Below are 25,182 nucleotides of genomic sequence, written 5' to 3'. Positions count from 1 at the left end.
TCATCGCATCCAAGTAACTAGCGACAAATAACCTGGTTTTAACCAATTTGTTATAAAGACACCATATTTACCAATCAATTTGTGAAAAAGCTGAGGAATAGAAGATGCTTTTTGAGTCGACACCAGTTTATCTCATCAATAAATCACATATAGGGTCCTACAGATAATGGCACTCAATTGTTTGAAATACCAATACTCTCGTACCCAGCCTGATTTTATGCATATTATTTCCATGCAGTAGTTTCGTTGAAATGTAATGTAATTCAGTCTCATTTTCGCCTGAATTGTGATTGATATTATTGTTACTTAAATTATTAGTGATAGTAATTGTTGTTGATGTACCAGTGTTATGTTAAGTACCTTTCACGAAAACATACTTTTTATTTTTATATAGAACTAAGCCTTTACATATTTACTAATGAATCAATAAAAAGATTTTTCTTACTTTCAAATAAAGTTGAACAGTATTCAATCCTAAAAGTGGATAGCCCACATGACTAAGCATGTTGAAAGCACTTACAACTCGAACAAATATAGGCAATTTAGTAAGTTCATGAAGTTGAGGTAACCATTTTTTCTGATCTGAAAGATCACAATTTGTTCCAAAACGTATTAATTTTAATCGTCCACTATTCTGTTGATTTGATAATGAATTATTTTCATCACCAGATAATTTACTTCCCACAGGATGAGGTTGATTTACGCTAGTAAGATTTTGTAGGAAAAACAAACAGGATAAAAGTAAATCTTTAAAAAAAACTAATCAACAGATATCATGTACTCAAATGCTTAACTTGCAGATCAAGTATAAGTCAATAATGAAATATACTTTCATTTATTTATTTAACGTTTATTCCTTACATAAAACTTTGTGACTGTTTTTCTATGTCACCAATTAATTTTCTGAAATTGGATCAGTCAAATAAACCAACAACAAAAAATAATAAATACAATGAAATACAACCGCTAAATATTCAAGTGAAATGGAAAATATACTGACAACAGTTTACTGGAGGATTCATTTTAAACTTAGAAAAAAATGACAACGCTTATAGAAATGCGAGGAAAAACAGTTCCCTGATATTCCATAGCCTACATTTCATTCAAAATAAAAAGAATATACGAAAGTAGCTAGTTGAATTAAAAGATTTAATAACTTTATCACATTAAATTATATTAAAAAGAATACATGAAACATTCTACATGTTACATAACGCTCTAATGCATATAGTTTGAGTTAGTAATGTTCAATATGTTAAAACTTATCTAAAATTATTCGCGCAAATAATTGAAAAAGTATCAAATTAAATCATTAAAACGCTTACTTTAATTCTGAATTTGTCGATTCGCTAGACCAATGAGTAGAATTCTTCCGTCCACTTCCCGTTACAGCTAATCGATGGGAAATAGAGACAATGAATAAAGTAGGCTGGCTATAATAATATACCATAAAAAATTTCAAAAAACTTATATTGAATGTTAAATATCCCAAGCATGATATTGAAAATAATTACGGTAGTAATGATAACTCGCAGAATCATATGGACACTTTATTATACCACATCCTGAGGTATAACATACAGTCTTTACCTACGAAGACATAAGTAAACCAAACAACAGACATAGTTTCACGAGGATTTTCCCCGCACACTCAAATAAATACTTACTCTACCACTATTAAGAGTGATCTGTAACAGCACTATGCTAACGAAACCGAACTAGCAGATGTTCAAATGCTTACAAAAGTGATCTATTACCTATCATGAAACGACTCTATCAAGAAAATAATTATAAAACCGGGTGAAATTCTTACGAAGAATATTTTATCAATTGTATTATTTTATTTCACAACTTTTTGATCTTGAATCTTGTCAGCTAATAAAGTACCACCGCCATGGTACGATTTTCCAACATAAACAATTAGTTGACATGAATAGAACCTTTGACATAGAGGATACAAAGAGAGTTTAAATTAAAACTGGTATTCTGTTTCTATTTAAAAACATAATTTATATCAATTAGGAAATTTTACACTTGTCATACCATTTGATAAGTTACCAGTAGACGATTTTGTGTCCACTGATATAGCGGATATTGTGTTAGATGTTGGAGTCGAAGTAACTGGTGCACTGCCGGAAAAATTCACAATTTTCTCTTCTTTCATTGCTTCAATAAATGAAGCAGCTTGATAAGCACCATATTTAGCAATTGTTGTGGTAGTTTTCGGTGATTCACAAAGCCATACAGTACGTCCTTGCGAATCAAGGTTCTGATCAGGCGATTGAAGACGTTGGGTTCGTACCTGGGTATATGTATATAAATATATAAGTAGTGCAGTTGAAAAAAGTGGGAGTATTGTTCATGCAAAAGTGAAAACAAGATCCTTTCAAAATAAAATAGCGTCAACTTAAAAGTCACTTTTTGAATAAAGGTAATTTGCTATTTCAAATGCTTAAAAACTAATGGTGTAGAGTTCTTGGCCATAATAGTATCAAGTCTTTTAAATAAACCGACTTCAGAGATGTTATCTTGTTGAAATCAATGCACTATGAAAAGCTTTTTCATGTAACAAAAATAATAACTATTTGACAGTTGAAGGCAACAAAAAATCCAGAGTGAGGGATTGTGGATTCGCACGGCTGCGGAGTCCCATACTAGGAAGGAATGATTGTCCAGTGCTTCCGGGTTTTCAATGGTGGTCTAACATTAATCCACTCATGATCTCAAGCAAAACTCAACAATCTCCACAACCCTATACTGATAACAAATAATAAGTTTAAGGAAACACCATCAAATGTTTATTTAAACAATCTAAATAAACTTTAAGAATTCAATATACTAGTCAGTGAGTTTTGTATTTTATAGCTGTGTAACCAGGTGGATAAAAACCAATAAATAATTATTGGCACCAATAATAACGAAGAACTAATGTTCAACGTACATATCGTAGCTAAGATGTTGAGTAACTGATTACCCCAAGTATAAAAAAGTGGTTAATTGTTTCTAGTGGAATTAATTAGAATACCCTGAATAAAACCCATATTCGTAACAATTCATCTCGAAAATTGATCAACACAAATTGCCATAATAGACAGGAACATGATGAATAATCGGTTAGAAAAGAATGTTTTCAAATGAAAAAGGAGAAATAAACTAATTTCTTAGAACTAAATTAGATGAGGTTATTTTCTGAGAAAGTTAAACAAAAGTAACTACATTCATAGTTAATTAATCAAAACTAACCGGCTGAATTACAATAAGCACTAACATAAATGCCACCAACTTACTTCAACTCGATGTTCTGGGTTGGATTCAACCAATGATTTAGTAGAAAATAAACCTAAATCCAGGCGCAAAGCAGCAGCCAAACCACGTATTACAACTACTGGTTGTGTAAAACAGTAGCGCATTAATTCAGGTGAATGAGCATCATTGCGATTTTCCAAATAAACACTAGGTGTGGGAGGCAGCAGCTTATCTTTAGGAGGCGGTGGATACGGCTTTGCAGGAGGTTTCGGGATAGGACTACCTTCTGGTAGTAAGCCAGGCCACCAAGGTCCACCTGAATGACCAAGGCCACGAAGTGAAGATAGGATCTAAAATAAACATCATCTTAATTAGAGAATGAGGATAAACAATGAAATTATTTGGAGCACAACAAATTATTATGTAAGTTCTATACAGGTTCCCATTAAGTTGTATATGCTTTTTATATGATCACCAGGTTTACTTATACTTCAGTAGAATAAATTCACTTAGGTAGGTGGACATTTTTCTATTCTCAAGCGCTGGTGCTATATAACAACTACCGTAGGTTTCGCAGAAGTTAAGGCATTCCTATTCGCAAAGTTACTTCTTGCAGCCGCTGGCAGCAAGAAGTCTGGTGTGAGCGAAACAATCTGTGAGGATGACGGGATGCCAATAATTAACATCCATCAACGTCTTGGACGATGTACAGAGTTCTTCGAAGGGCAGTTCAACTGGCCTACTGCTCCGGCAACATCGATCAGACTGTCCTGCTCTCCATGGCCTGTGACGACTGACTCACTAAATAAGGCGGAAGTCTTTAAGGAACTCCAACTCTTGATACACCACAAATCACCGGGCCCAGATGACTTACCCCCGGGCTCCTTTTAAAGATGATGGTGACTTTCTAGTTAAGGGATTGACCACGTTGTTTACAAAGGTTCGGGAACCAGAGAGTGTTCCGACATCATGGAATGAGTCGATAGTCATCCCTATCTTTAGAAAGGGTTCATGTCGTTCCTGTAACAACTATCGGGGGATAAGTTTACTTCCGATTGCATCCAAACTGTTGGCTTCTGTCATTCTTCGTAAGTTGTTTAAAACCCGAGAAAGATTGACTTGCGAGGAGCAGGCTGATTTTCGTTCTGGTCAAGGATGTGTTGACCATATCTTCACCCTCCGCCAAATGTTAGAACACCGTCATACTTATCACAGGCCAACAATCGTAGTGTTTCTTGATATCAGGGCTGCCTTCGATTCGTTGGACAGGACTGTCCTCTAGGATTGTCTATTGAAGAAGGGTGTGTCTGAGAAGTTAATTAACATCTTGAAAGCTCTATATACAAACACCTCAGACAGAGTGAGGGCATACAACCACCTCTCTCCATTGTTCCATTCAAGCAGTGGGGTTAGGCAGGGTTGCCCAATCTCACCAATCCTCCTCAACGTTGCCATCGATGACATTCTGGAAACAGCTCTGATGGATGTAAGTAATGGCAGTGTGATTCTGCTGCCTGGAGAAAGACTTCTCGACCTTGAGTATGTGGATGATATTGTTTTACTGTGCGATAATGCCCAAGGCATGCAATCCGCACTTAATCAGTTGGCAATCAGTGTCCCCAGTTACGGTATGTACTTTGCACCCTCCAAGTGCAAAGTACTCCTACAAGACTGACAGGATTCTAATCCTGTACTCACCCTGGATGTTGAGCAGATTGAAGTAGTCAAGAAGTTCGTATATCTAGGTAGCTGCATAAGTGCTGGTGGTGGTGTGAGTGATGAGATCGATGCACGTATAGTGAAAGCCAGAGTGGCTTATGGCATTCTGCGCCATCTTTGGCGCCTTCGTGATGTTAGTCTGGCTGTAAAAGGTCGGATCTACAACGCATCGGTGAGAGCAGTTTTGCTCTATGCTTGTGAAACCTGGCCTCTTCGAGTTGAGGATGTTAGACGTCTCTCTGTGTTTGATCATTGTTGTCTGCGAAGGATTGCTGACATCCAGTGGCAATACCATGTTAGTAATGCAGAAGTTTGGCACCGTGTGTTCGGGCTCGTTGACGATAATTCAATAGGTGTCACCATCTTGAAACATCGACTTCAGTGGCTTGGACATGTTCTACGAATGTCGTCCCAGAGAATTCCATGTCGTGCGTTATATGCCGACGCTGGGACTGGTTGGAGAAAGCGGAGAGGTGGTCAGTGTATGACATGATGTCGTGGTATGAAAGAAATATGCAAAGGGCTGGCTTCTGTTGGTCCTTCACGACTCCCTGGTTGGGGTCCAAGAGGTGGTGCAACACAGTGGCTAGAGACGTTATCAGATATGGTTAAAAATAGAAGCCAGTGACGATCCTGCTGTAACCTTTTACTTTCTTCATAAAGAGTGGTCATAAATTCCTTAACTGAAAGAGATCTTCTGGTTGTACATTTCTGTTTCCCCCATTATCACTCTTATCATTATACTAACATACACTCTGTGGTTCTTGTTGTCCCTTCTTTTTTTCTCTTTTTTCTTCTTTCTTATATGCACTGAACCACTTTTCTCTTCCTATTCTTATTGTTATTGTGTGGCACATATATATCTGGTACCACCTTGTACCAATATTTATGTGTTCAAATAAATAAATAAAGTTACGAATGATATTATTCGTTCATTAATACACTTCCATAAAAGTGATCTGACGTAATCAAATAGGATTAATTAGCTACTTTTCTGTAATGTAACGTACACAAGGAAAATCGAACGCCATATCAGTGTGAGCTACTTTAGTTTATAAGTATGAACTGCAAGATATTTGTAACTCTGAAATGTAGTTGAAAATGCTATTGTGTAGAGAAGGGCAAAGGCAAATAACTAACGTTTTAGACTAGAGAGAGTGGAATTCAATATACTGAGAATAATGATCAGATATTAGGTAACAAGAATGAAGTTATGCCACTTATGTACGGTTTAAGAATCTAGTTTCATCAAAACATAGGCGATACTATAATCTAGGAATGACTTTAAGTGAACTTGAGAAATTTCAGTCAATCAGGAAACAGTCGGCATAGAAGAATATATAATATATATTCTTTATTTATAATATAATAATAATAATAATATAATATATTCTTTATTTTATATAATATAAAACTAAAATATTAGAGTGGATACACTTCTTTAACATGGTTTAAAATCTTTTCAAAGTTAGAAAGAGGCTCTACAGTCCTGAAATCATACAGTACGGGAGCTCATCCATGCGACTCCATAACACTCGACCTCTGGAGCCATGATAAGGCCTCGACCACATTGCTTCTATAATAATGGTGTGTACTCTCGCGGTGGGATCTACGAAATGTCAATTGTGAACGATGATACGATATACGGAACCAAGTTTAGATAGGTATAGAGATGCTCTCCAGTCGTCAGTGTATGTTGTGGTACCCGGTTGCACATACTCGCGTAAAACTGGTATCATCATAGTAGCCTATCTGTTTCTCGTGTCCTAGAAGTGTCCCTTGTGAGATGGTTTATCATATATACCAAAGATGTGCTCAGTATAATTAAGGAATGTTACTTACGCAGTCTTCTTTAACACTTTTTTCTCTATTGAATTTGTGCTTTCTAGTGACTGTTTCTACGACCTCCCGATTCCTCCAAACGACTGATTCAAGCTTGTTATTTTCATATCACGTATATCTCTATCACTGAATTGCCGAAGCTTTAGTAACATCTGAAAAGGTTGCAGTCAATGTTACTGGTGCTTTTATTATCCAGTTTACAACAATTATCGTAATCTGTCATAGTGTCAACCGGAACCGAGTGGGAAAGATCCCGTGTTAGCAGAATTTTTCCTCCAACATATATTACATCAAAATAAAACATCGTCACGATAGCTTGCACAATGTCAAGGTCATTTAAACACCAGTCGCAAATAAACGAACTACTCAGTAATCCCACCCGTTGTAGCCACTCAACTATAACGTCCTACTTGAAATCCACTGTAAATCTATCGTATGTGGGCACAGTGTATTGAAATAGGCCCCGTGACCTAGAAATCGCTAGCTTGCTTCTGACTGACCCGTCCATAGATTTATAGTTTCACCGATAAAGTATTCGAAATTTCCGAGGTGCTGATTCATCAGTACGAAACATAAAGCTCAAACAGCACATCTGCAACCGAGAAAAATTTTACATTTCGGGCTAAATTCACAGATGAAGACCTTGATTCCCAAAAACAGCCACATATATCATACCTGAATTTGTAATAATTGAGTTATTTATCAACTAACGGTACAAGTGCTATTCAAATAATTGTTTAAAATAACAATGCGTATAGCAAATACCAATGAAAGATATTAAAACAAGCAGTAAGTAATACCTACAGTTGAGTTCTCTAATAAAATATGTAGATAGAAAATTGACAACAAATACAACACTGATGAACAATCTGTACTAGTATAAAATACTGATATCGGTTTAATATTTCATGTATGAACAAAAAACGTTAATGATTAGATTAATAAATATGATGGCTATAGCTCACTTGAGAAGAAGACATACTGACATGCAAAGCTGCAGTGATACTAGTTGGTGGGTTTAGTGGTTTGGTTAAGTAAGCATGCAAATCTACAGGATCTGAAGATAAATTATTTGAAGAATTGACAAGGGGGTCAATACCAAGTTCTTGAGTTAAGCAACTTTTCATGTCGATTTCATCCTTTTTGGCTGTATTTAAAGAATTCGTCTTTGGTGGATTAGTTGGAGTTGTAGAAGTCGGACCAGATGTAGAAGAATCACCACATTTCGACTGACAAGATTTTTCATTTATTAAACCTTGGTTATTATCATTATTACTTGTAGGCCGCTGATCACCAGCACTAGAGCCAGTAGTAAACAGAGCTAACTCAACAAGATCCAATCCAGTAGCTGCTTCAGATCCATTTAACTGAGCGAGTAGGTCATCCGTCAAGAATCCTAAATCTTCTTCAGGCAAATTACCCGATCCAGGACTATCAACAACAGCGGTTAAATCATCATCCTCAGTGGGAAACAAATCGACTGTATCTGCACCAGTTACACTGGATGGATTACGGCCAGCACTAGAAATACCTGTCGTAACAGAAGTATCTCCGTGAAATGGTCCAGTCGAAGCGGAAGTTGAAACTGTCTCATCGGTAAAATCACTGCCCGATTTACATGTTTTCAATTGTTTCTGATTTTGTATAAGTTTGTAATGATGATATCTCAATGCTTGATTTTGCAAATTACTAAGAGTTTGACGTTGTGAGGCAGTTAGACAACTACCCTGAGCCTTAAAATTAGAAAAAAATCTAATTAACAGTACAAAGTGAAATCTTTTCGTACAGAGTTATGATCACCAATGATAAACAAAAATTTAGTCCCATGTGAACGTTCATACAAAAGAACTGTTAATGCTTCTGTCTTCATGATAGCATAAAACAGCTATGCACAAATAAACTATAACACGAAGTACCATTAGATATTTTTAAAAGATTTGTGTACACTTCATGAACTATAATTCTACACGCGTTTTAAAACTCTTGGAATGTCACGTTCTTAAGCTGTACAGAGTGTTAGGAAAAAATAGGACTTAAACATGAGTTAAAGATATGTATAATACACACAAAACAAATTTTCTTAATAATAAGCTGTGTTAGTGTAGTTTAGATGTGAGACAGAAACAGATTTTTAGAAAAACTGTCGGAAATCCATCGAAAATGAAAACTACAACAAAAATTATTGGGCCATACTGATGTCTTTAACTAGGAATTTCAAGACAGATTAGGTTAGACATGACACCAATATATATACCGGTCTATGTTACAACTCTATATATCAGTATAAATAAAATTATGCGAAGCAATAGAGAAGAAACAGCGATATCCACTGGAGTGGGAAGCTAAACACAAGAGATATGTCTTAAGACGAAAGAATCAGATCGAACAAAGAAAACGATGGAATGATAATAAATTCGGATATGGAAAAAGATTAAGAACAGATCTAAATATTTCACTGCGAGCGATTTCGCACCAACTTAAAAATAACTAAATCCAGAGCCGAACCTATGAGCAACGGTACGTCTTGCTGACAAGTCCCAACTGGCATGAAACCTGAGTTCATTGCTTCCTACCGACTACTTCAAACCACTTTACATCAAAGCATGAAACTATACTTGGTTACTGAGTTACACAAATAAAACAAATACAATTTTTTTCTGAAATTCATTTTGTGGTACATCAGCCAGAATTCAGAAGAATGCTTAATCATTTGCAAAAATTATAAATTCCGATTTGCTATTATACCATCCAAAACTAGTATTAAGTACCCAGAATAGCATGCAGAACAATCAAGGGATTGTTAAACATGCTAACTATGGTTTAGATGAGAAATATAACACATACAGAACAAAACCAACTAATTATAAATGTTTATTTTTTAGAGCTTTGAAATGCGAACTGTCCAAACATTTCTGAAAAAGGTAAATTGTTATTCGATGGAATAAATATCCATAAATACCCTGAATCAATGGGCTTTTCTAAAAACACATCTAAAATAAGGGATTGAAAATGTTCTGCATATATTCCAACGACAACTGTAGTGAGAAAAAATTTGTGACAAACCAAAATACTTCAAAATCAATATATGAATTTACCTGCAGGGAATGTAACAGTTGAAGTTGCTGGTTGCTTAACGGTTGCACAGGTGTTGAAGAGGATGAATCACTATGACGAGATCTTTTGGGTATAGACCCTCCACACTCATCACTTCCTTCAGTTTCATTTGGGCCTAAAATATGGAACAATGTGGTGATGTAGGATGAAAAGTGGAAACAAAATGAATTAATGGTCCATGGAATACATTCCACAACAAAACGTATCAAAGTTATAACCGAAATAAGTATATTTAGGACGCTAAGATAGCATTTTAAGCAAATACAACGAAATACTAAATGGATTTGGCAAAATAAATATCTTAAAAAACGTTTACAAAGTGAATTAGTTACCCAAAAAGGCAATGAATATCAGTTAACCACGTGACACAAAAAAACCACCCCATTAGCGCGCCAAAAACTTGATGTTTAGTTTGTATTTTTTGTATATCTCCAGTGAAAATTACAGCAAATTTAAAGATAAACTCAAAACTAATTACAGCATCCTATGAAAAATGATGAGCAAATGGGTATTTTCCAACTTTTGTCGTAATATAGTTGAAAGCGTGAGTCAATTGAATCTAGACCACCATGGAAAACCTGGAAACACTGGACGGCCGTTTCGTCCTATTATGGGACTCCTCAGCAGTGCGCATCCACGAACCCACTCTCGCGAGCGAGATTCGAACCCAGGACCTACCAGTCTCGAGCCGAAGCCCTTAACCGATAGACCACTGAGCTGGCATCCAACCGTGTTAATGTCTAACTTCAACTGATCCACGAAGTTGAGCAACCATTCACCAATTGTCTTCAGTGAGTTCCTATCTCACAACAGACGTGGTTTTGAACTCCACTGGTCACTGCTTCTCACTAGTTGAAGTTAGACATTAACACCGTTGGATGCCAGCTCAGTGGTCTATCGGTTAAGGGCTTCGGCTCGAGACTGGTAGGTCCTGGGTTCGAATCTCGCCCGCGAGAGTGGGTTCGTGGATGCGCACTGCTGAGGAGTCCCATAATAGGATGAAACGGCCGTCCAGGTTTTCCATGGTGGCCTAGCTTCAATTGACTCACGCTTTCAACTATAATAAATACTAAATCTCCACAAAACCCCTTCTATAATTTTATCGTAATAACAGAAATTTTGTAGTGGACTAAGAAGTCAAATGGAGGATACCAATTTATTAGTTACTACAAAGTACAGAATGTCTTCGTAAAATACGAAAACCATACATTAAATACTTCATCTGCACATCTTCCATCAAGTGTCTCTCACAAACTTCACCGTTCCTTCATTCCTGTTTTTTATTACAATTACTCTCTGTTTACATCCCTTCTCTCTTCAATTCGATTTTCTCAACCTTTTGCTACCAGGCATTCCACTTCCAATTAGTGTTACATACTACTTATGTCTGTCGACTTAAGTAGCATACAGCACAAGTTGACAATTACATTTATAACTACATAAGAGCGTTGTTAATATATCAAATAACTCCCGAATTTTCTAAAAAAAAACTAACCTCAATTTTGGTTATTCTGAACACTAATCTTCATATACTGTTTTATTTTATCACCCTATGTCTTCTTAGTCAAATGAATTTAGTTGAATAGACTAATGTATGATAATTTCAGTCATTATTGTACCCTCGAGTAATCGGGATTTGTTACCATGACAAAATATAGGTAAACTTTCTTTGAAAACGAACAAATAAATAGAAGTCAGTCAGTTAGTCAGCTAAAACGTAGGACCAGGCACATATATGCATCGATCCACGTTCCCATATCTCATTAGCACAACAAGATGAACACCAAATTCAGAGTAGTTAATTTAATGGTGGTAATATATAAAAGAAAAATTTTATGTAATGATATAGAACAGGAAGAAAGGCAGATATGAAGCAATTTTAATCTTACGGTTTAAATGAAGACAAACAGTGTATACACCCACGCCATTGTGATCGATTCTCAGCCATGTCACATAGAATCATCAACCACTGGTTACGATAGTCACGCGGAACCCAACCAAGTAGTCTGCATCTATCAACATGGCTCAGACTAAAAGATAGTGACTTCAAGCATTGATGCCACGCTTTGGTTTCGCCGCACCTAACTCTTTTCCAACCAACCCCAATACTAGCCAGCATTGAGCGTCGTCGTAATCGGTGTTCAGGCATACGTAACACGTGGTCTAACCATCTCAGTCGATGAAGATTCACAACCTCATCAACCGCTTTACCATCATTCCCTAATACCCTACGTCTAACCTCACTAATACTTAACTGGTGATCCAAACAGATGCGAGCAATATTTCTAAGGCATCTGTGGTCAAATACTAGTAACTTACGAGTATCTTCTACTCTTAATGGCCACATTTCTCAGCCACAAAAGAGAACAGAACAGACTACCGCGCAGTATACTCGTCCCTTAATTGATAGACGGATATCTCGCCTTCGTCATAGGTGACGTAAGTTGGCAAAAGCCGAACGAGCTTTTTGAATCCGTGCTGAGATTTTATTAGATTCCAATCCATTAGGGCCGATCAGACTTCCGGGATAAGTGGAGTTCTCGACGCGTTCGACTACTTCACTCCCTATCCTTAGTTCAGGTGTTGACGCAGGCCAGTCCTGAAGTAACAATTTACATTTAGAGGGTGAAAATGCATTCCAAACATCCTGGCATTGTTACTCAGTTCTAACAGAAGACTCCGAATTTCGTCAGCGTCTTCACCGAACAAGACTATGTCATCCGCGTATTCTAAGTCGATAAGTGGACCTCCTGGTAGAAGATCAATTCCTGAAAATTCAGTCGACGAGAACATTATTTCCAACAGTAGGTCTATGATGAAGTTAAACAAAAATGGACGTAGTGGACAGCCTTGTCTGACACCACTTGAGGTTGTAAAATCAGATGACAGTTCGCCATAAGCTCTCACTCGACTGGTAGTGTTCGAGTAAAGAATCTCCACAAGGTTTATGTACTTCTGAGGTACACCCTTCAATGACAAACACTGCCACAGAACCTCTCGGTCTACAGAGTCAAATGCTGCTTTCAAGTCAAGAAAAACTATCATTGTCGAACGCCGATAAACATGTCTGTGTTCTAAAACCTGACGAATAGTGAATATGTGGTCGATACAGCCACGACCAGGTCTGAAACCAGCCTGATTTTCTCGTGTTTGCAGTTCACAAGTCTTAATTAGGCGCCTGATAATTATTGAGGCTAGTATTTTAGATGCTACATTAGTCAAACTAATCCCTCTACGGTTATCACAGGGTGATCTTGACCCTTTCTTATATATTGGGACAATCAGAGATTGTAACCAGTCAGATGGGATTACGTACAACTCCCAGATTTTAACTAGAATATTACTCAGTGCATACTCAGACATATGGACCCAATCTATTTGGACCAGCTGCTCTTCCTCGTTTCAAATTAGTTATAGCCCTTCGAATGTCGGCTAGAGTCGGGGGACCTACTTCAATGTTCCATTCAGACTGTCCGGGAATGGTGGGTAATTGTAGAGTAGCTGAAAGCCAGCTAAACTGTTCCCTAAAGTGTTCCGCCCATCGTTCTAAACGTCTGGGCTGAGAGCAGATAAGGGTTCCGTCTTTTTCCGAGATTGTCTCGCTTCTTAATTCCTCTTTCTTTAGTTATTCTGAGGAGCTCTCTGGTGGTGCCTGCAGTCGCTGCCTTTTCCATTTCGTTTGCTTTCGTTGCCCAAAACTGCTCACTATCATCCCGCAGACTTTTGGTTGACCTAGATTTGATTTGCTTTTGCTCTTCATCATGTTCAGAGCCTGATGGGATGAGTTTACGAGAATCCATCAATGCAATAGACTTGGAAGAAATCCATTGGTTTTTTATAACTCTTTGGTTTAAATTACTAATAGATGTTACTGCTGTTTCCACAGCTGCTCGTATATCTTTCCAAGAAACATCTGGGTCAACCTCGTTTAGAGAACTGCCTGGATGTGAACTCAGTTGTTCCTGGAACTCACTTTTGGCTTTGTCGTCCCTCATTTCAATTCTAATGGGTCTTCTTAATGTGGTTTTTCTGCATCCAAGGTGGCCTGTTGGCCGATTCGATATAGGGTGCGTACGTTGAAGGCCCCAATGCGTAGTTTGGACCGTGGTTTCAGTAGACCTGGGACAGTGTTTTGCGCACTAGAATCGTTGGTTATGGTGATACTTGAAGAGGAAGCCGAGAGAGGAAGTTTAGTGTTGAAAGTCAAGGTAGAAGGAATAATAGGAATTGAAGAAGGAGATTGATTATAAATACAGTGATGTTGAGCGCTGTTAGAGGTATGAGGGCAGTTATCACTTCCTGGTCGCCCACACAGTGGAAGGGTTCTTCTAGAGATACCTGAAAAAGAAATTGTATTAGAAGTGATCTTAGTGGCCTGAGAGCGTGACTGCAGTGCCCACGGGACAACTGCTGGAGGTCGGTCACACACGACCTTTTTGTGTTAGCTCTGTACTTGTTGGGACCTTACCACCGGAGACGGATATCCGTGGGATAAGGCGAGGTGTGCATTTTTAGGGTCGACCTTTCCTAATCCCACCCCTCCTTGTGGGAAGGCAGCATCGCTGTCATGCTGGTTGTCTGAAGGAAACACCTTACTGCTGTCACACCTCTGTACAGTCAGCAGTACGACTTCGCCTTCGGACCTTGGGTTTGCTGCTTTTAGTCTTACCTCTCTTCAACCGACCTGTCTAGCATGGTAAGACCTTGAGGAACGATTGTCCCAGCCAGTATAGTTCGATTGGTTCATCACGATAGGCGAGCCCAACCACCACGTCAAGGTAGCAGCAACGGTCGGGAAAAACTAAATAGAAACGTCACAGGAATTTACGTAATCTTATAACTCATAAACCAGATAAAAAATATTTGATCCTAACAGAAATGTAATCATAATACAGTCAAACTATATATTCATTTAGTTGTTCTTAAATATATAATAACTTAGTTATTAACCGAATCAGAAAAGTGCTTATATTATTGAACAGTTCAATAACCATGCATATAGGTAATAATATTTAATTTCTCTATTCCTATGTTTAAAGCAACCTATTAGAGTGCAGTTGGAAAGCTATCATTTTCTACAGCTATAATGGGATAGAGGACTATAATCAAACATTGTATCGAAAATAAAGTATATCATACCGTTGAAACCAGACTGGCGCCAACTACTACGTTTTCTAAGGACTGACTGAGGAGTTGGAATTAACAAAAGACCAGCTAAGTGTCTTTCGGAACGCTTAGACGAACCGCTCCCGGTATCATTGGCAGCTGCCTCTTGTAACATTAACTGAAGTTGACGCTGGGTTAGTTCAGCAGGTATAGGCAGGCTCCACGCCTCATCTACTGTGGGTAATTTTGTTATTCCACCACAACCAGGACCAGGACCATTGCCGACCTGGTTTGATGTTACACTATTGCTGTTCGGACCATTAAATGTGTTTCCTGTTGTTTTATCTAATAGTTTTGGAACTAACTGTTGTAACACAGCTAAACGAGAACGAATCTCTGGACGAACCTAAAAAAATGAAAGAGGAGTATCAGCCGATTCAATACAAATGAATTACTGCATTATCAAATGCTGTTTTTTAAAAACATCATGTAACTGGTGGTAAATTCACCTTTAATTTAGTTTAAGCCTCTACGAGGGACAAAATTCAAGAGAAGTTATTTATGATAAACCTGTACTTTTGCACTAGAGACATATGGGTTTGAACCCTGTTACACCTACTTCGGTTTTAGGCGACAAAATAGTATCGTTAAATCTAGCACAAAACGTGTGGCTAAAGGTCAATCGCATAAACCTCTACCTGACGACTGAGTTAAATTAACAAGTCATAATATATATAATTCATCCCATTATATTGTGGAAAAAATCTGTGAATATGTGACTAAAATAACTCAGGGACTTCTGAATTCAAGATCTATAGGGTTCTTACAGCTATAATCTGTAATCAACATAAAATATATCCGATTTAAATGGATCAAATAAACACTTTTGGTTATAGACAAATTCTGCTTCATATTACGATAGTATGACAGTAGCATACGAACCACTAAAAATCGGCAAAGATCAGAACATTTGATTTGTACAACAATTTTACTCATAATTGACACATCTTAGTACATCAGTTTATGAATACAATTGAAGAAGTAAAGACAGTAGTTGCATTATTTGTTGTTCGAACTGCTGTAAATACACAACTACATGATAGTGCTACGTTGTATTTCGAAAGTATGAAATGCAAATTGAAAGACTCATTAGCAGCACCTAATAAACATTATATTTTTTGAGAGCCTTCATCACGAAAAATCATACACTGTTAAAATTCTAAGACAATCATTGTTAATTAGGAAGACTTATTTCTGCAACTTTACCAAACGGAAAGATAGTCCTTAAAGATAGATCGATAATAAATCTGTTAAGAGTTGGAGAGAAGAAACTCAACAAATGATACTTGATGCGAAACCCATTCTAATAAATTATCTAACAGTAAAGCACTCATTATGTATTTTGAAAGTCGTATTGCAAATGCTATTCTGGGGTGTCGTTAAAATACACATTAACCCTTAGTTAATTAACGAAAAAAAGCATTAAGCTACAATTCAACACACATGAAAACTTCGCTGACACTCTGTAAATGTCAATCAATTATTAATAAATGTACGCCCTCAATCAATCATGTTGATGAAATAAGCTGGAAAAAGTATGTTCGATCTTTAAAAGAAACTATAAGATTTAAAAATACTAGATAATAGAACATGCGCTAACCTCATTGTGTTTATCAGCGTTTACTGCATTTTTATAACATTTTAAGGCTTCTTTATATTGTTGCATACTTTCATATAAAGTACCCAGATTGGCCCAAGCTGCAACATGACATTTATCCAGTTGTACAGCACAAAAGTATGCTTGAAGAGCATCCATCGGTTGACTTTGCTCTTGATAGAGCACACCGATGGAGCACCTAAAAACAGTTACAGAAAAATCATAAACACACTTGATAATAAATGTCAATGGACAACCAAGAATGTAAACTCACAGAAAAATAGTGAATTACTTACAAAAAATTGCTGCCTACAAAAAAATAACACAAATAAAAGGATGGTTCTTATCCTACATTCTTACCATAAAATCTTTGTTACCAATCCTCTGAATGAGACACAATATTGTACGGAAAAAATGTAAAATTTTGAGGGACGATCAAATGAAATGCTAACAGTACACTTTACATCAGCGTATTGGTCAAAAATAATTATATTAACATTGACTTAAAACTATATATCTAAATGTCATTCAACTCATGGATCATTTTTTAGGAAACTTCCACGTCTGAAACCCATCACTAAAACATAATTACTCCACAAAAATATAAGCGATCTACCACAGAAATATGCTTTTAAGGGCTGGAATTATGTTGAGTGGTTTTTCCGACAATTTACTGGAGTGTTTCAAATTAGTAAATAGGAGATAACGGATTACATATTCTCCACAAACTATTTGAAGTGAATGGTAAAAAATTGCATTCCTGAGGGTAGGTAAAACACTTAAATATTAGCATTAAGAATAACTGAATACTTCAAAAAGAATTTCACAATACATAAATTCAATGATTGTAAATGCATAATAAGATTACGAAGACAAGACTAGAGAAAACAAATACGCCAGCGGGGTTTACACACTGGTCGTCGTGCATATACAGTAGTTCGTGAAATAAGAGCCGAATAACGAGTCTCAAGTGATAAGCATAGTATAAATTGGCATACTACGATAAACCTTAAGAGAGAGGAAACCAAGATTACATGATTTTATTTATCAATACTGAACGTATTGATGATGAATATTATATTTCATGTAATTAACTAGAACTTTTCAGTGACCATTTTTCTTAGCACAGCCAAACAAGGAGAAAGCCTGAACCCACTGAAGCACTCTCATCACGTGAAAAGTTAGGGAAATTCATCCTCTGCCTGTTTTTCGTAGAAATGGTTATCCCAGAAACTTCATCGAAAAGCCCTACGAGAATCAAACCACCGTAATAAAATCAGCCACAGAGAATGAGAAATGAATAATTCTGTGATACGTGAAAAATATCTAAGTAATGAACATGAGGATTTTGAAACTCTTTAGAATCAGTATGGTTTAAAAACTCGACTCCATCTTATAAAGATAGAATAACAAAACAGTTGAAGAAGACAAATGTACTATCATTTACAAAACAAATCATACCAAATAAAACAAACATTACATCGGACAAAATGGACTCCTCCCCTTAATTACTAACACACGCACATAGACTAGGAATGAAGCGACATTTTGTGTTATCACTCCCATCAATATACACAGAGTCATGGACATGAATTCTACTGAAAAAAATTTAACATTCTGGATCAAGGAGATTCTAAGGATCACAGTAATTGTCTAGAAGTGCAGCGCTCAGATTAATTGGCAAATGATTGATACATCGGCATGTACCCGATTTATAAATCCAAACGAAAAAAGGGTCATTTAATCACATGATCAGAAATCAATAGAACAAGACAGTCAATATGAATAGAATGATAAATGAAGACAATGATACTTATGAAAATAAACAGTCGCAATGTCGCCAAAACGAAATGACTAAAAGACTCATTATTACATGAAGTGACCACCGATGATGTCGTTTAGTAAGACAAAAAAAGCTCCTCAGTTAAACCCTCTGGTTCAGAGGACTCAACACCGAAAACTAAGAAATCCCTTATTTTCTCAAGTGTATTTACTGAAATATGATGACGTAGGAAAGATCAATTGACAAAAAAGAATTAAAGGTCTGCAAAGCATATTGTTCGACCTACCAAACCGTTAAAATACTTCATAAATACTGCGGTCCCTCTCTTATGTTGCCAAACTAAAAATGAACCGAGTAGTACTACACATTCGTGAATTTTTTTGCATGAATACGGTTTGACTGAATCGGAAGAAATAATATACAATTATGCTAGTCAGTCTGATATTTTTCTAACCACTTAAAAAACAGCAACATTAACTGATAATTACTTAAAATTACTACTTCAGTAACAATTTGCCATGGTATTTTCGAAAGAGTGAACTTTTTTTAAATAGTACAGTTCTAAACTATGAAGAAATTTTAAGAACAAACCAGGTATCAGCACTAGCCTCCGTTTTGTCTATAGAACTTCTATATGCTGCGAAAGCCTCTTGAACATGATTTAAAGCAGCTTGACAACGACCTAGTAAGTACCAGGTTTTGCCATTGGTGTTATCTAACTCTAAAGCACTTTGAAGCCATTGAACATCTAGGCCTTTTTCGTTTGGCGATTCAGGTTTTGATCCAAAAGCTCCCGTATGATGAAGCCAAGCTAAAATTCAAAAAATGAACACACTTTTTACTTGAAATTAGTCTTTCATTTTGCGAAGCTCACGCCTAATAATGCACTACTTGCTTTTCCTAAGTCTGTCAGGTGCTACTCGGAATTCATTGCTAACAACTAATACTGTTTAAATCCAACCAACTAAATTTCTAGATCTAGAAAATGGTTTATTTTAATAAACTAAACCTTTCGTCTAACCTTAGAACTACTCAACCCGTAGTAGTACCAACACACAAAAGTCAAGAAAAGAGTTGAATATAAATGAATGTAGCGAACATACTGAGTAAACTCTGTACTGTTTATTTCCAGATATTTCTTAATGAAACAGTCTGTTCCAAAGGTTCAACTCATCAAGATACTGAACGAAATCGATTCTTGATAAGTACTGTAAACAATATGTTTAACGGTTCAAGAAAAGCGGTAAATTCTGACGAACAATGGGGCACTGTGTTCTAGTAACATGAACCACCGTTATTTACAACCGTTAAATTAATACCTACAACTATCAAAATTGTTTCGCAAAGCTACAAGCAGCTTTACTTGCCATTTTCATGGCGTCATGCAAATGTAGCCAGTGTCCAATTATGTTTGTAGGTGGGTTGGTAGTTAGTCTTGAACCTAGCTCGATACGATATTTAGTTGTAACAAAAGCTGCAACCAATTAGCTGACATCGATCCACTGATGAATTTATTGACCACTGAAACGTAAGTTTAGAGCAAAGAAAAGGCATAGTCAGAGTCGAGATAAGTACTCCACAGGGAGCGGCAGTCTTGTACACAATTATGACAAAAGTAGCTGATTGAAATGTGACGAGTCTGAGTTCTGACCTAAGATCCTTAAGGAGGACGTCAAGTAGCACATTGATGACTATGCCGACAGTTAGTGCTAGTCAGAAAGAGGCTGCAGTCTGGATACAGTTGTAGCAGAGGGTCATCGTTATCTGACCTGAGACTAACTAGTCCCCGTCGGCCATCCGGTCAACGGCGCTCTTTCTAGACTCCCGACCTGATTATTCAAATCTATGGCTAGTAGTACTACAATATCTATCGAACGAACTTTCTGGAGATCACTTAACTGGTGCTAAAACTCACACTCAATTGCATCCGGGCCGCAATCTGTCGGGGTGTGGGGAGAGATAACGAAAAGACCACAATTCTCATACTGATTTCTCATTCTCATAGAGCTTCCTAATCTAACAGAGCATAACCGACTGTTAGTGGAGATCGAATCGATTAGTGATGCCTCAGATCTAGTGCTTGGTACGATATCATTTGATTTCTGTATGGGCTATGGTACTGCCCGGGTGACCAGACCGAAGCAGGTGTTTTTCCTAGGGGGTCACTTCAGAGAATTGAACCTAGAGGTCTAATCCATAAGGCAGTGGAACAACGTTAGGGGACATGAGACCCCATGGTAGCCAATGACCAGGAAAAAGTTCATACGCCATCTGTCTCCTCAGGACCTTGGGACCCATATGCACTACTGGTTTGCAATCAAGGTTTTCCAACTCTTCTAAGTGGACCTTCCGAACCCGCCAACACAGTTTAAGAGCCGGACATTAGCTTTTCGCTCCCTCAATTTCGCAAGCAGCACCCTTACCGCGAACAACCAGGAAGTGACTACAACCGATGAGTCACACACATATCGTGCGTTTGAAAGAACTCGTAGAAGCCAGAATGTGACTTATTACCACTGATTAAACTTTGCATTCATAACAAAAATATAGTCGATTCGCTTTACATACTTCGAACGCTGTAAGCCATTTTGCAAAACCAGTAATTAGTAAGTATGTAAGCTTAAATAATTTAGCATGAATAATATATAACTTAGGTGATCAATGTAGTTAAAAATGGAAAAGTTAAGAAAGAATAAGTAAAATATGACATACCTAATTGTCGAAGACAAAGATGTCGGATGTGTGATGGAGCACCGCTTTTCTCGACATCCAATAATTGAAAGTATTCAGTCTTCGCCTGTTTAGGTTTGCCACACACCTCGAACAGATGAGCGATATGAAACCGTACTACAGTTATTTTAGCTAATTAAAAGACAAACTAACATTCAATTCGGTTAAATGTGGCAGGTGTTGAATCGTTCAAGGCTTGTCGAAAATGTCTCAAACTTCTTTCGAAGTTATTTTGTATCTTGTATATATAGCCAAGACGAATATGTATTTCCTTACACTTTGGAAACCACGGTTGTAAATATAAAACTTGCTGAAAAAGCCTGATAGTCCTAAAACAAAGAAACACCTAAAATAACAGTGAGTAGCGTACCTGTTGAATACGTTAAAACGAAAACAGCACAGGCCTAAGCCATACAGGAAGGAGCAGTTGGTCGAAGATTCGCTGGGACAAAGTGATTCAAACTTAAGATACGCAGACAGGGCATCGTCAAAACGATTGAGAAGAAGCTGAAAATGACCAAGATGTAAATAAACTTGTGGTTCAATAAGTTTATCGAGCTGTCCTGAGTATTTTTCATATATTTTGTATCGCACGGAGTTCGGACTTTCCTCTATAATACCCGCTTCGACTTTGGTAAGAGTTTCGCTTTCCTCCACAGCACGCTCTTCCTCGATCTCTAGAACAGTCTGGGAGATTATACTGTCAAAGTAATCGACGGCCTATTGAAAAATATAACTAAATAACATAAGTCACCTTTTCTAGTAGTTTGCGACGTTCGTGTGCCTCGGGAGTGTCAACTTTAAAAACACCGAATTCCAAGCTGAAAAGATTAATAATAACAATATGCTGACAAAAAACTATCATGTACGGTCAATCTTAGCATGCCTAAATCTACAAAACTTTAACAATTTTCGAAGCTGCGGATATTCTTTTATTCAGCAAATGTATTTGAAATAAATATTTGCCTTTTTGATGAATACCTTGTGAAATTACAAGTTTCCTTTCTGTAAACATATAATTTCCTAGCGAAATTTTCTTCCGTTTGGAATCCGACATTAAAATCTCTGAGAATAATATCGGGTTTACCGTGTAGAGTAGGAACATGAGATTGTATGACTGCAATGAAAGTTCTTCGAATATGTACTCAGCTCTAAAAATCAATGTTTTTCTTGGCCCACATGCAAGTATTCCATTAGATTTTAGAAACGGTATTTTTAGGTGGTTGAAGAAATCTGGAAAGAGAGGGCCAAGGCCGAGAATATTTCGCATGTTTAAAAGGTTATTTCAGTGAGCGCAACGATTTTAATTAAACACGTCTCTAAACAAAGTTTGTGACTATAGTTTGAATTGAACTGTTAACTCAAATATCTGGAAATAAACCAAGGTGAATCTTCATCGATTGGACCTAGTAATATAACGTATTGCTGAGGGATACTAATGAACAACATAGGACCTGGTAAAAACGCCCATTGGTCTAAGTTAAAACATTGAGTAGTTTCACTGTCTTGGAAATACTCCAAACTTTTGTGATAAAAAGTAAAAAATAAGTAAATCGAGAAACCCTGATGGAGACTGATGGACAGGATCAATTTACATTACCCCTCGTTAACGCAGCGAGATGAGTGTAGGGGCGAATCAAGAGTAGTAGAGGTAATAACAGTATAAGTGGTGATAAAAAAAATAAGACATCGAACATACGATTCCAGAAAAATAGATTCGTAAAATAAAGACATTATGAAGAATTCAACCCATCAAAGCTAGTATCACAAGATTGTGGCACCAATCAAATAATCGTCACTGAGCACAAACACGCATTTCCAAGTCTTGGAATCAGTAACACGGTGATGCCACTGGATGTAGCCAATTCTCTGGAAATCATGAAGACCGAACACAGTCACCGCACATTGCTGTCACACAGAAACCAGGTTTCATAAGGATATAAAATAACTGCTCTCACTGACAGTGAACACAACATTTAATAATCACATCCACATAACGATGGCGCCAAATATTAGCATACATCTCTATGAATACCACTACATCTAGATTAACTAATCTGCCAATCCACCAACACTCACACTATCCAAAAATTGAATGTTCAATAACTTTCAAAAGTTTGTCACATAGTATGGGTACAGGTACATACTCCTTTTGTCAGAATAAATATCGGATAATGACGAAGTTCAGTTGTGAACGTGATGAACTCGAGTGCTACTGGAGACTCCTGCTAGTCTCACAGTACTCTCCATTCCAAATTTGCTGAGTACATACTATACAAATACATGCGATTCGATGTTAATATTCAGCTGCACTGCTTGACTTTATACTACTAACCATTTAGAACCCTAACCGTCTGTTAACAGTCTATTAACTTCATAGAAACTCCAAACTGCAGTGAAAAATAAGGAACAGAACGATCATTTCCTTAATTCCAAGGACTAGCAAGCTGTACCTCTGATAGCAATGCTATTTTCTGCTGTCTTGAATTTACTTTCATGACTGGATATTCAGTTGTTCTATCCAAGAGAGCTTTTATTGCACAGTGGCTGTTAAGCTGACTTAACCATATTTGTACGGTTATATGGCACGACAATCGGACTTAATTTACTTATGTATCAAAAACAATTTAGAAGTAGGGAAAATTTGACCATTTGGTCGTAGATATCTTTGAAAAATTGTCTGTATACGCCAGTATACTAATGAGCGTATCGTACTGGGTAGAGATGGATATGAAATTGAAGACTTATCAACCGAAGTTTCGGACGGTCGCCACATACTTTTAGCTACACAATATTTTAAAGCCCTATGTTGGTTAGTACAGCGATGGGTTCTAACAGGGTTAAGGGTTGAGCAACACATCAGTTCATGAGGTCACTGACGTTACTTAGCTACCAGAATTGTGCGATCGGGCTTTCTCAGTGGGAAGAACATTTAATTTACACCAGCACTGTGTGGTGAAAGCAACAAATCGCAAGGCTATTATTAGGGATTAACATGGGTAGTTTTGTTGACTTTGTTAGCCCCATTGTACTCTCCAGACCATGCCGTTACACGGAAGAAAAAGGACCAAGGTACCAACAGACCAGAACTCTAAACTCATTTTCCATGTCAAGTGAAAACTTGTAATAGTATAGTTATTCACTACTCTCAACACATTCCAACATTTATGTAGGTTTATACTACCAATCGGTACTTAACTATAATTTTTAACCAACAAAATGTGAAAAAATAGGACGAGCAACATACATCCAAGCTAGAGTTAAAGATTCAGACTGAAAACGGGAAATTTTGAACAGTTTCGCATCGTAAAAGACAGATGTATTTCGAGCAGATTTCTGATATGTTCAGGTAAATATCCAGCTTCAACGTAAAAGTTTTATGATAGGTATAATTTTAAAACAGCTTTTTTACAAGTTGTTCCACATACCTATCTAATTGAGATAGTAAAGCACAATCCTCATTGCTAAATATACCAGGGTCGCATAATTCCGTAGACATTAAAAGATTTTAAACTTGGCTCAAAAGCACAGACAACCTTCAATCCACTTTGAACTTCAAACCGAAAACGTTATTCAATCGGATGTGCCCTAGATAGTAGGAGAGCATTCCTGTTCATTTCATTGAATAGTTTTTATTTTATTTTTTCTGAAAATGCAGTATAGAAAATTCGTTAGGAATAGGAGTATTGATCAGGTAATGACTCCTAGAGTAAACTCGCCATGTACGTAAAGGACAATAAATCCCAGATGTTAATAGTTCCATAAGTACCTGAAGTTCACGTTACCCGATTATATTTACTTGATACACCACTAGCCTAGGGCTTTTAGTCAAGCATCCGCTTATGATCAAGATTGAGTGCGTCGTGCCACTCACTCAGTTTTCACTCTTTAGTAGTACTTGTAGTAGGTCGATGTGACTGTGTTAAGCCTTGCGGCTTGTTTTCTGGAGAAGACCAAGCTCTTCCTTGAAAATGTCTGCTGGTGG

At 37.1% G+C, this 25,182-nt stretch overlaps 1 protein-coding gene across 1 annotated transcript in view; it reads right to left on the bottom strand.

Moving 5' to 3' along the window:
* The window catches only part of Smp_034000 (ubiquitously transcribed sex (X/Y) chromosome tetratricopeptide repeat protein-related), a gene marked incomplete at its 5' end in the record, with an annotated part of 31,377 nt that extends 6,681 nt beyond the window's left edge, over window positions 1-24,696 (bottom strand). Inside the window, 13 exons of the mRNA XM_018793731.1 lie at window positions 446-704; window positions 1,326-1,392; window positions 2,044-2,302; window positions 3,288-3,596; window positions 9,903-10,036; window positions 15,061-15,433; window positions 16,688-16,883; window positions 19,059-19,278; window positions 21,180-21,314; window positions 21,351-21,526; window positions 21,568-21,917; window positions 21,952-22,018; window positions 24,626-24,696. Of these exons, the coding sequence (XP_018648214.1) occupies window positions 446-704; window positions 1,326-1,392; window positions 2,044-2,302; window positions 3,288-3,596; window positions 9,903-10,036; window positions 15,061-15,433; window positions 16,688-16,883; window positions 19,059-19,278; window positions 21,180-21,314; window positions 21,351-21,526; window positions 21,568-21,917; window positions 21,952-22,018; window positions 24,626-24,696 (2,616 nt within the window). The remainder of the gene's footprint in view (window positions 1-445; window positions 705-1,325; window positions 1,393-2,043; window positions 2,303-3,287; window positions 3,597-9,902; window positions 10,037-15,060; window positions 15,434-16,687; window positions 16,884-19,058; window positions 19,279-21,179; window positions 21,315-21,350; window positions 21,527-21,567; window positions 21,918-21,951; window positions 22,019-24,625) is intronic.
* Between the last annotated feature and the right edge of the window lie 486 nt (window positions 24,697-25,182).

The sequence above is a fragment of the Schistosoma mansoni genome, chromosome 1 (assembly GCF_000237925.1).
Source record: "Schistosoma mansoni strain Puerto Rico chromosome 1, complete genome".
NCBI classification, from domain to species: domain Eukaryota; kingdom Metazoa; phylum Platyhelminthes; class Trematoda; order Strigeidida; family Schistosomatidae; genus Schistosoma; species Schistosoma mansoni.
The sequence above is the reverse complement of the archived record's forward strand: the minus strand, read 5'-3'. Positions and strand labels throughout refer to the sequence as shown.